The 12925-nt window shown below is 25.8% G+C and overlaps 2 protein-coding genes across 2 annotated transcripts; both read right to left on the reverse strand.

The window, feature by feature from the left end:
* Positions 1–681: 681 nt before the first annotated feature.
* On the reverse strand, positions 682–3079 carry LOC113382725 (methyltransferase-like protein). Its single transcript, XM_026620955.1, has 5 exons — positions 2845–3079; positions 1982–2134; positions 1347–1742; positions 1043–1215; positions 682–836 (listed from the first exon to the last, which is right to left on the reverse strand). Exons 1-5 carry the CDS (start codon positions 2919–2921, stop codon positions 697–699), a joined length of 939 nt encoding a protein of 312 aa, XP_026476740.1. The 5' UTR covers positions 2922–3079; the 3' UTR covers positions 682–696.
* Positions 3080–8010: 4931 nt separating this feature from the next.
* On the reverse strand, positions 8011–12142 carry LOC113382723 (girdin-like). Its single transcript, XM_026620953.1, has 6 exons — positions 11926–12142; positions 11652–11722; positions 11423–11507; positions 11141–11296; positions 8214–11029; positions 8011–8148 (listed from the first exon to the last, which is right to left on the reverse strand). Exons 1-6 carry the CDS (start codon positions 11995–11997, stop codon positions 8106–8108), a joined length of 3243 nt encoding a protein of 1080 aa, XP_026476738.1. The 5' UTR covers positions 11998–12142; the 3' UTR covers positions 8011–8105.
* Positions 12143–12925: the final 783 nt, after the last annotated feature.

Below are 12925 nucleotides of genomic sequence, written 5' to 3' on the forward strand. Positions count from 1 at the left end.
ACAACAATTAACAAATTGGAAGTGATGAGAAGTCATATGGTAAAACTTAAATACATCACATACAATTTTGACTCAATATTCAACAAAATTGTAATACTCTTATGACAATACATATTTCAATGACTGAAATAAAACTTCACTTGACCAGTGAAAAAATAAAGAAGTTAGTAAAGTCACTTCAAATCAGTAATTGCAAAACTAAAAATAAGATCAAACTCATCTCATCTTTCTTCGGTCCTCACAAAAATCTAAATTGTTTTATTAGTTACAAACCAAACATAAAATATAAGTAGTAGTTCAAAAACTACTAAATTGTAAAACAATTTCCTATTTTCTAAATTAAGAAAAAATGTAAGTAAGCAAATTTTTGATTTATTAATAAGATTTTTAGATCATGTGTGTGCATTACAACTATTTGCTGTGTTCTGACCACTACTTACTTATATTTTATGTTTGATTTTTAACTGATCAATTAATTTAGATCCTTGTAAGAAGAATTGAAGAAAGATGATATAAGTTTGATCTTAGTTTCTTCTTTATTTTTTCACTGGTCACTTGAAATTTTACAGTTTAATTTAAAATTGTTTTATAATTGTACCAGTGGTACATTCAATATATAATTATAAGAAATAAAAAAATACTTACAATATATCCAAGATTTTTATTAAATTATTTTATCATTAAAATATTTTATCATTATACAGGTTTTCTATACTTTGCTTGCAACCAAACTCTGTACATTGTTAATTGTCTACCACGATTTACTTGGAGTCTTCGGTCAACAATATTTTGCTCTTCAATTAAACCTGCTGTAGTAAATAAGGTCCTTATTTCATCTGAAACAAACATTCGAGAAACATTAAAATATTTCTGATTTATCTATAGACATTTCAGCAATATTGAAGAATTAGAATATACCACAAAAGTGTAATAAAATTTTTAAAGTAGTTCTTCTCTATTTGATACTTTCATCATTTCTAGTTAACTATAGTTATAGCAAAAAATAGACTATAGACATAGTAATAATATTTTTTTAAATTACCTTGTGTGAAAAAATATACCCTTGTTCCATCTCCTCTAACATAGAAATTTTCCTGTAAACACTGACCATGTTTAAATCTTAGTTGTGCTAAATCATATCGCCCATAATCTCTGAATACAATAATTCCACCTGGTTTTAAATAATGATATATCTGATTTGCAACATGTTGCATTCTGAAAAGAAATTTATGGTAAATGTTAAATGTGCTCAAAATTAACATATTCATAGATTGAAATATAATAATCTTAAAATAAATTATATATAATGAGAATAATAATATGTGTTATACAAATTATAAACTTACTTTTCAGGATTTATTGCCGATAATACAAATATCAATATAATTATATCCAAACTGTTCTTTTCAAAAGGTACATCCCAATTTTTCTCTGTTGCATCTAGAACAAATACTTGAGCTCTTTTAGCATCAAATTGTTCATGTTCTTTCAAAATATCAATAGCCTTTGCAGAAAAATCACTCCCATACAATTTTAATTTAGGATTTATATTATATTGCAAAATTGGTAATATAGCATTGCCTACACCACAACCAATTTCAAATATTGAACATGATTCAAATTGTTCACTTGCACTTGTCAAGTCATCTGGTTGCTTATCGTGTACACTTTTAGGAACATCTTTATAATGAGGTGCTAATTCTGGAAATTCGGTAAATAACCAATGTCTGTCTTTGAAAAATCTGTAAGAAAATTTATTTATCTTTATAAAAGTTTATTAAAACCTTTATTATATGAATTTGAATCAACAAAAATAATATCTAGCAAACAAAAATATTAATTATTTCTTATAGCATCATATTTTGATCATGCGCATTGTTTTCAATATAATATTATAATTGTAACACTAAATTATCTACTAAAAAATATTAAATAAATACTAAATAAATATTCTACTAAAAATATTAATTAAAGCAAGTACTTGTTTTGATGAATTCCATAAAAAGTATCCCAATATTTATTTGCATTTTCTTCGTAGTCATTAAGTTTTGCAGCATCTAAGACAACCTCTGAGATTTTCTCCACTTTTTTACGTGCTTCCTCTTCTTGTTCAGGGCTCCACTCAACATTATCCCTAATAAGAATAAAATTTACATCAATTGTACTGTTTTAATATTGAATAAAATATAAAAAGAACTAAGCTTAGCAAAACCAATATAAATTAAATAAATCATGTGAATTTGATAAGTAATTGATCATTTGCAACCTGATCATTTGCTGAATCACTTTTAGATGACATAGTTAAGTGCACAAGTAAATAAAAGAATATAAAGTAATTTTAACACTGGTAATGTAAATTATATGATCAAGAAACATTATATAAACTTTACACAGAATATAAAATCTTGTAAAAGCTATTTTACAACTACGATGAGCTATAAAACCTAAGATTTTAATAAATGTCTGAACAAATGTAGTATGAAAACAACAATCATACTATAATCATAATATACTCTTCTTTTATCTTTGACAACAATATTAGTATAATTATTTTAAATTTTCATTAATATCTGTTTAGGATGTAGTGTTTAAATCCTACGTTCTAGTTTGCATATTGTTCAACAAAAATCAGCTCTACATAAATAATAAATAATTAAATAATATTAATAACAATCTTTGATAATCACCACGAATTGAAACTATAAATCTGAGAGGTGTCTCTCAAAAACCGTGTTCCATTTTTCGGTTTTTTTCTAAAACGTGTGTGTTCATAATCGCAATATTTTCTTAATCCATTAATTTGAATCAAAACATATGTGCAAGGTTTTAATACAATTTTCCTACCAAGCGTTATGACTGAATACATCATCGTCTTTGCCTAAATATCTATTGCCAAATTGTGCTCGTTTATCACTTTCCATTATCAACTTTCTGAATGCATTTAAAAATATACTATTTATTTTTTACATTTCGATAAAATAAAATAAAATACTAGACCATTTTTGGTGCTACACAATATATTAAAATACTTATAAAACTATGCAATAAATTGCAAAGAGGTTAATAGTTTTGACAGCCCAGCACGTGTTATTAAATGAAGAACTAGAGACATCTATCGACAGCCAACAATGTCATTTTGTTGTTTTTTTATTTAATATAATTTAAAATATCATTAATTTACTTATATAAATCCTTTAAATATATAAAAGATAAAAAATAGTTTATTGCGCAAAATATTTACAATAATTTGTTTTTTATATACAATGACTTTTTAAAGAATCGCAAGAGCAAAATTTTGCTGAATGACACAAGTTCAAACTTGTTGACCAGCTATCCTGGTCTTGTTGACCAGGAGATCTAAAATTTAATTAAAATTAATGTAATTATTACTAAAATAAAAAATAAATACTAGTTGTAGTATTATCTAATATTAGGTATGGTAAGTACGCTAAAAAAATGTAACATACTTATAATTTTAAATTATATTCTATATTCATGAAGTCAAAACATAGAATTAATTACTATATATATATATATATATATATATATATATATATATATATATATATTTATATATATACTTTTTTTGAGATAGAGAAAGTTCTTGTAGGACGATACATAAAAAAACAAAAACAAAATTATAAATTAATCTTTAATTCCAACAGAATGGAACACCAATCACCCAATAAGAACTTTCTCATATATCTCAACACCAAAAATAACTACAAAATCATAATATATATATATATATATATATATATATATATATATACGAGGTCTGTTCAAAAAGTACCCGGAATTTTCGTTTTTTCAAAAAAATATTTATTTATTCGTCTACATTAATGTGGTCCCCTTCAAAGTAGTCCCCCCCAGATATAATACACTTATGCCAGCGTTTTTTCCAATTTTCGAAGCACCCTTGATATTCACTTTTTGATATGTCCTTGAGCACTCTCAGCGATTCGGCCTTTATTTCTTCAATCGAGGAAAACCGCCGTCCTTTCATGGGTCTCTTCAACTTTGGGAATAGGAAAAAGTCACACGGAGCCATATCTGGTGAATATGGAGGTTGGGGCATGACTACGGTATTGTTTTTGGCCAAAAAATTACGAACAAGCAACGACGAGTGAGCAGGTGCGTTATCGTGGTGCAACAGCCATGAATTGTTTTTCCATAAATCGGAGCGTTTTTTTCGGATTGCTTCACGCAAACGTCGCATCACTTCAAGGTAATACTCCTTATTAACCGTACGACCTTGTGGTAAGAACTCTTGATGCACTATGCCGTTATAATCAAAGAAAACAGTAAGCAAAACCTTGACATTCGATCGAACTTGACGTGCTTTTTTCGGTCTTGGCTCACCTGGGCTCTTCCATTGGGACGATTGGGCTTTGGTTTCGACATCATAACCGTACACCCATGTTTCATCACCAGTTATGACCCTTTCAAGCAAACTTGGATCGTTGTTGACGTCATTTAACAGCTCTTGAGCGATGTTCATGCGATTGCTTTTTTGGTCAAAATTTAGCAGTTTTGGAATGAATTTTGCTGCCACTCGTTTCATGCCCAAAACATTTGAAAAAATGTTATGACATGAGCCAATTGATATGCCAACTTCATCAGCAACTTCTCTAATTGTGATTCGGCGATCATTCATAACCATTTTTTCCACTTCTTTCACATTTTCATCGTTTGTTGACGTGCTGCGTGCTGGGTCGACCGGAGCGTTCGTCATCTTCAACGTCTTCGCGGCCATCTTGGAAACGCTTATACCACTCGTAAACACTTGTTTTTTTCATAGCAGACTCACCATAGGCTTTTTGTAACATTTCACACACTTTGTTACACTTTATTTCATTTTTTACGCAAAATTTAATACAAATTCTTTGACTTTTCAATTCTTCCATTGTAAAAATCGCCGAGCTCAGAAAAACACGTCGAATCTTAGTTATATTGTCTAGGTTAGCGACTACCACAGCATTTATTATTTTGTCTAGGTACCACAGACAAAGTAAACAGTGAATATAGCTGAAAATTTCATCATACTTTAGGGGCATGCATACCAACACAATAAAAAAAAAATTTTGACAATCAGACACTCCAGACCCGCGAAATTTAAATTATATATATCTTGATATAAATTTCAGCCAGTCGTCAAAATAAAAGAAACAAATACAAAATATTTATTTAAAATATACGTTTCGACACCGATTGTGTGTCACCATTCAGCAATTCTTTGTTAACAGTATCTAAAAAAAATTTTTATAAAGATTTTTTTAAAAAGAAATAAGCTTAATTTTATATTTAAAATAATTAAAAATAAAATTGAGTTAATTCTTTTTTTAATATTTGTAAAAAAAATTTTTTAGATACCGTTAACATATTTTAAATAAATATTTTGTATTGATTTGTTTCTTTTATTTCGACGACTGGCTGAAAATCATATCAAGACATGTCTCAACGTCGAACAAAAAATTTATATTTTATTTATATTTATATTTATATATATATATATATATATATATATATATATATATATATATGTATATATATATATATATATATATATATTAGCTCATAAATAATAATGAATTTTCAAATAATAATGATAAAAAAATAATGTATAATCAGGCACAAAACTAGGTATTAGTTAGTCCTTTATACAATTTGAAAGTGCCTTGGTAAAACTATGAGTAAAACATTAAATATTTACTTAAAGTTCCTGTACAACTTTATAACTCATTATCATTGAGGTAGTTTTACTAAAAAGGCAGTTAATATACAAATATATCCATATTTACATTATTTGAAATATTACAATAAATATTATAGAGTATTATCACATTTTAATATATTAAAATTATTTAATTTCATATTTGTTTTGCAAAAACTTTCTTAAAAGTAACTAATTCAAATTTAAAGGAATAAAATAAGATAAAATACAAAAATAAATGTTATATTTTATAAATTATAGCTTCATCAATTTTTTTTTTTTTTTTGTATTTGTAAGTATGTTGCAATACAAATTTTTCTCATTTGTTTTCCTTATCTATGGATGACCCATTTAGTGCTAAAATAAATATATTTATTTCACATATTTTAACATTTTTGGTCTTCAATTCCAATCAATAGCCTGCTAATAATATATATATATATATATATATATATATATATATATATATATATATATATATATATGTATATATATATATATATATTATAACATATATATTATAATAATTTTATGATAATATGTTGTATAAATTTGCATTGCTAATCTTCCACAGCTGTACATCGAATGATAACCAAATATTTATGTGAAAAACTCCATTTATGCCAAATATATTCACAAATAATTTCAGTACTACTAAATATTTATTGACTACTTTCATAAAAAAATAAAGCATATGACAAATGAAGATTTTCATAAAATATTTGAGTTTTCAATTCATGTGTGATTCAGATTTTGCAGATTATCTATCTATAAATTATATTTGTATATAAAATTATTTCATAAAATTTCTCGTTTATATTCATATTGAATTTTTTTTTTCCAGAATGCTTCAGTTTTTTTAGTCATAAATCTTTTAATACGATTCAATAATTGTTGAGTAGGTAAAAAATTGGGTGACCACAACATTATGATGTCAGCTACAATCTCATACTCAAGCCTTGATAACTGGATCAGTGCCGAAATAGCTGTTTCTTGAAGTTCTGGATTTAGTTCTACACATACAAAACAATAAAACTTAGAAAGTAAAGAAAGATTCATATTAAAATTATTTCAATAAAAAAATAATTATTTCTCTTCAGAGTAAAATCTGTTTACACAATTATTATATATAATTAAACATGCAATATGTTGTTCTCAGTTTATAAGAATTGTTATAATATACTCTGCTTCTTTTTTTGTTAAAAAATATTTCTTATTGCAATATTTTATTATTGAATACTTCTAATTCATTACTTACCAAAATTTGATAAAATATTCTTGAGAAAAAATATGATTGTCATCAACTTATCCTTGTTAGCATTATCAATAGTCCTACAAACAGCTCCAATTACATTTATACATAATTTTATAGTCCTTTCTAGTTCATTTTTCATCACATCATCTTTACAATCTGCATATTTATCCCAGCATTTTTGTAGTAAAGGTAAAAAGCCCTGGTTGATCACTTTGTTGATTACCCAGGCAGTACTTTCTCTTCGAGCTAATAGTATAATCGATAAATATACTTCTGCACATGGATCATCTGAAAATTATTAAAAATCGTTTTCCTTAAAGAATCATCTTTCTGATAACATAGAAATAGTAACTTTGTACATATTATAAATTAATAAGCATGTGGTAATGTGCACAAAATGTGTATTCAGAGCTTGCTGATGAGAAATGTAAAAATATTCATAAAAATAAAATACATTTGAAAAATTTAAGACTGCATAGTATTGATTCATAATGCTTGTATATAATGATTTATATCTATCTTAGAGATAGTAAATACTGTATTTTCTTAACTAATAAAAACAATGAATACTCACGGATTGTTAATTTTATTATTTTTGCCAATAATCCATCCAAGTCCCGGCAATCTTCTGGTATTTTGTATCTGAATAAAATTTGCTGTCGAACATTCATATATTTAGGGCCTAAGTAAGTTGCCTCTCCATTAGACTTAAAATTCAGTAAAAGATATTTCATAGTAGTATGAAGAATATTTTCTATAAAAAAAATATTTGTGAATATTAAGCTCTTGTTATTACAAAGATTCATATTAAACATACTAATTTATAATTGAAACTACTAGCAATTTCTAAGAACACTATTTTCTCTAAAAGAAATAACGCTTATGTATTAAAATAAAAAAATGGTTCTTGAGCAAAAATATCAAGCACTTCTTATTATAAAGATTCAAATTAAGCAGGTTACTAAATTTGTAATTAAAACTATTGGCAATTTCTTAAAAAACCAAAGTCTACTTAACATTTTTAAAAATTAAAATGACTTACCTCTAATATTAGAATTGTAACATTGTAACAAATCAGGACAAGCTGTTAATATCTGTTCAAAAATATTCACACATTTAATGTGGAAACAATATAAACTATCTGCCAGAAATATGGACAATGCTTTTACATCTCCAGCTTCTAAACACAAGGAAATGAATATTTGAGAATACAACATAAAATATTTATCATCAGCTTTTTTCAACCTGAATAATTTGTATGATGTCGCAGACATATAATAATGCTTAAAACCTTCATAAATTTGATCAAGATGCCATATAAGTCTAATTAAATATTTTGCAGGTTGTGGATTTTTTTTAATTATCGTTCCCCAATCATCTTTCATGTTGTATAACAAACATTGAGAAAAAACTTGTTTTATGTCCAAATCTGTAATTTGTAATTCACTAATGGCTTTTGGTATACCTGCCGATACATCTGGGCTCTCTAGAAATTCTACAAGAATCATTTTAATTTGTTGTTCTTGTGTTTTGAAACTTGGGGTAAATGGTATAGCTGTTGGAAATTGCTTAATGAGCTTTTTATAGTTTTTATTAGGTAGAGCATATTCCTTAATGAGTTCTGATAAAACACTTATGCGATTGTTGAACTTTTCAACAGGTGTTTGTACTGAATTAATGCTTCTTACATGTTTTTCCATGACTGAATAGTCAAGACACGTTGATTGGAAATTATTTTGTTTTAATCTAGTATTATTGTAATTGATTATACTAGTTTTTGTTTGAACAGCATTATTGTCTGAAATATTTTCTTGTTTATAAGAAGAATTATTCAATGTAGGAGTATCAGAGTTAACCATTTCAGAATCAGAAGTTCCTTGAATTATTTGAATCTCTTCAGATTTTTCTAAAACCATTTTCAATTGCCTATTTTTTTCTGGTGTGTGAAAATCTTCATTTATACTTTGTTCAGTATAAAAATTTAATTTCATATTTTCTTCATTTGAATTTTTAATTTTTTCTGTGTCAACATTTTCATTGTGAATTGAGTTACCTTTGCTCAATATACTAGTATCGTTTTCTGAGAGACACACTGTATTTTCAATTTTATTAACAAAATTTTCTTTAGGTAAATTGTCATTTTTGCCATCAATTTCTTCAAAACAATCTGATTGTTCAGCTCGAGTTTTTGAACTTTCGTTTTCATCTAAAACTCCATTGATCTTGATATTATTGTTCTGGATCTTATTAGAGTCTTCTGTTTCTGTTTTTGTAACATTAGTAACACAATCTTTGGTTTCCTTTGATTCATAGTCGCTTTCATGGGATTTGATGTTTTTAGTTTCTGTGGAACCTTCAGGAACAAATTTTACATGAAAATCAGTTTTTGATTTGGTATTATCTTCCAAGTAATTTGGACAATTTTTCAAAGGATCCACATTTGATTTAGTTACATTACTTGAACTATCTATTTCTGCCAAATTTATGTTCAAATTTTCAAGTTTTCTGTCCTCTTGTGTATCATTCAAATTTGAACTTTTAATAGAAGTAATTGAAGTTTGATCACATTCGCCAGTTAAATTCTTACAAGTGTCTATCACAGACTTATTTAATTTATCATGTCGATTGCTTTTTCTCTCTTTTGCTCGATTGGTCTCGGTTTTCTCAGTATTCAAAACTTTTGTAATAACAGGGCTTTCAATAGTTTTAACACTACTTGTGCTTAATTTCATGTCTTTATTCTCCGTAATGGCTGTAATTGGGATTGAATTATTTTTTTCATTTTGAATGTTAACATTTTGATTATATAAATTTTCTATATTTGGAACACTGTTCACTTTTATAAAATCAGTTTTTATTTTTTTTAATTTCTTTCCTTTTGAAAATATTTCTAGATTTCTCTTCATTCTTTGGGAATCGTTTAATATTTTAATAACTGACTTACGTCTACCTTTGGGAGGAACACTCTTCAATTCATTATTTACATTGTCATTATCAATACTAGCAAATTCCTTAATTATTGGAGGAGAGATGTTATTTTTTAAAGATTTTAGTTTTCTTTTTGAGGTTTTGTTTGCATCTTTTGGAGACAAAGCAGCAATACTTTTAATTGGACTGATTAGTTTATCATGTTTTTTAATGTTCATATTATTGTAAATTAAATCATAGTCAATTTGTTGTGGTTTTAAAGTGCAAGTGCGTTTCGGAGCAATTTCATCATGAATTAATGGTTGTATTTCATCAAGTAATCGCTTTTTGCTTTTTTTATTAATTTTACCATCTAGTGGTGAACATTCAGTATTTTCTGTCTTGCCCAAATAAGCATTACTAATATTATTATTTTCTGGTGAGTCTTTTAATTCATAAGTTTTATTAAATTTCTTTGTAATTACTTCGAAAGAATCTTGAATGGAATCAGTTACTTCAGAGAGAAAATTATATATTTTTTTTATTATCTCAGGTAAAGCATTTTCAGCTCCCAAATCAAGTTTATTGAAGGCATTTATATGCTTATAACCACAAGAATTTATGGAAAATATTAATTTATTTCTATTTTTAAATATTGTTTTGCAAATTTCAGATGTACTAAAACCAAGAGGATTGCTTATAAGTTCTTGATCATTTTTAGTTAATGTATTATTTTTTATAAACTGATCATGAACAATATCAGTTTGAATAGAAACAGATGAGAAATGCTTTTCTTCTGGAACTGGAGATACAAAATGAAAATGTCTTGTAAAATTCATAGCTTTCTCAAATGATAATTCATCTTCTAGTTTTATACATTTTTCACAAGCAATATTTTTGTTTTCTTCCACTGGCATTTTCTGAGATTTAACCTTATTATTTGCTGGAAATTCACTTTCATCATCAGAAGAAAGTTCTAGATCAGCCATAAGGCAGTCATCAGTATGATCCGTTTTATTAGCATTATTTGTCAGAAAAGATTTTTTCTCATCCAGTTGTTTATCATATAATGTTTTTAGTTCATTCAAATCACGGTTTAAATTCTCACATTCTTTTAATAAATTTTGATTTGAGTTAAACAGCTCTACATTTTTCTGCAATGATTTTATTAAAGATTTTATTTAAGTTTTTTATTTGAATATTTATATATATTTATATATATATATATATATATATATATATACATGTGTATCTATATAAGTTACCTTTTCAAGATCCTTTATTTTTTCATCTCTTTGAGCATTCTCTTTAACTTCTTCTCGTCGATTATCATATAATTCTTTTAGTTCATTCAAATCACGGTTTAACTTCTCACATTCTTGTAATAATTCACGCTTTGAATTAATCAGTCCTGCATTTTCCTGCAATGATTATATATTATACATATATATATATATATAAAATATATATATATATATATATAAATGTAAATATATATATATATATATACATATATATAAATGTAAATATGTGTGTATATAAATTACCTCTTCAAGGTCCATAATTTTTTTATCTTTTTCAGCCAGATCTGTATTATCAATAGTTAATTTTTCTATTAAAGGTAAACTTCTGCTGCAAGTTGATTATAATGTTTATATTATAGCATTGTTGATTAGCAGGATATATATATAAATATATATATGTATATATATATATTATATATATATATATATATATAAACAATTTCATGACACATTTTGCATAAATTATACTTACTCAATTTGCAACAACCTTGCTCGAAAAATACTGTTCGCTCTTAATAACAAAGGTAGATCATCTGATAAATCCTAAACATAAAAAAAATATGAATTTCACACAATTGAGACAAAACCTAAAGCAACGTAAAGACAAAACGAGTTTATACATCTCAAATCAAAAAATCTCAATCCAAAATATTGCACAAAAATTATTATTATTAAAAGACAACACATTATACGATAGGTTATTATAACCTCAAACATTGTACAGGATTTGACAAATTTTTACGAACCTTAACTTTGTTTGTATCTTCTTGTTCACAATTATTTACAGTTTCACATTCCATTTCCAACAAAATATTCATGTACTAAACCAAATACATTTATTACTTAAAGTAATCACCGGCATTTTTATTAATTTTGATAACAAGATTCTGTAACTTTAGATCAAAGACAAACAAGAAAACACACTACTATCTAAACAGAAGTTGGCAACATAATAAAACAAAAAAATTACATTTCTCAAAATCTGATGGTGTCAGTGATAATATTTTAATATATTTTATATTTATGTTATAGTTATTACGAGTAACTGGTTCAAATATGTATTTCGGATTCTAAACTATATATAACTGAATAATATAAACGCACTTTCATTAAGAATGCCAGATACCATAGATAGATGAATAAACAGACACAGCATCGCGCGCTTTTCACTATGGCGCGCCGCTAACCTAGTGATTGTTATCGATTCAAATTAAAGCGCCAGAATTAAAAAAAAAACATGATTTATTATATTTTGTAATATATTCAAATATAAACCTATCAGTTTTCAATGAATCATGTTTAATAAAGCATGCATTTTAGATTTGGGACGAAGTTATAACATCTGCATTAAAGGCAACTTATATAACAATAAAAAAAAATTATAAGAATGAAAAATATTTTCAAAACCTCATATAATATAAAATATTTGGAAATAAATATAATATAAATATAATATTTGGATAAAAATAAAATAAATAAAATAAAAATAATATAAATATAATATTTGCGATAAATTCAAAGTACTTGAACAGCATCCTAAAAAATATATTCAGTTAAATATACATATAATATGATAAAAACGATTTAATCCATATTCTAAAATTAATCCAAAATTAGATTGCATATTTAACATAAATTTAGAATATACATATTATATATAAAATTACAGAAAAATAGTATTGATAAGTATTATTAACCATATTAATAAAGGCCTAATATAAGGTTTGTCAACTAATTGCCATTAAT

The sequence above is a fragment of the Ctenocephalides felis genome, unplaced genomic scaffold, assembly GCF_003426905.1.
Source record: "Ctenocephalides felis isolate EL2017-DRISC unplaced genomic scaffold, ASM342690v1 CF-g0.4_SCAFFOLD_03570, whole genome shotgun sequence".
In the NCBI taxonomy this organism is placed as follows: Eukaryota; Metazoa; Arthropoda; class Insecta; order Siphonaptera; family Pulicidae; genus Ctenocephalides; species Ctenocephalides felis.

Excerpts from the sequence above, each read along its gene's own strand:
- LOC113382725 (XM_026620955.1), bottom strand. The coding sequence starts at position 2,921 with ATGGAAAGTGATAAACGAGCACAATTTGGCAATAGATATTTAGGCAAA. Across the intron at positions 1,743-1,981 it reads TATGGAATTCATCAAAACAA|ATTTTTCAAAGACAGACATT; the intron begins GTACTTGCTTTA and ends ATTTTCTTACAG. Across the intron at positions 1,216-1,346 it reads TCGGCAATAAATCCTGAAAA|AATGCAACATGTTGCAAATC; the intron begins GTAAGTTTATAA and ends ATTTCTTTTCAG.
- LOC113382723 (XM_026620953.1), bottom strand. The coding sequence starts at position 11,997 with ATGAATATTTTGTTGGAAATGGAATGTGAAACTGTAAATAATTGTGAA. Across the intron at positions 11,723-11,925 it reads AAGATACAAACAAAGTTAAG|GATTTATCAGATGATCTACC; the intron begins GTTCGTAAAAAT and ends TTTTATGTTTAG. Across the intron at positions 11,030-11,140 it reads AAATAAAGGATCTTGAAAAG|AAAAATGTAGAGCTGTTTAA; the intron begins GTAACTTATATA and ends AAATCATTGCAG.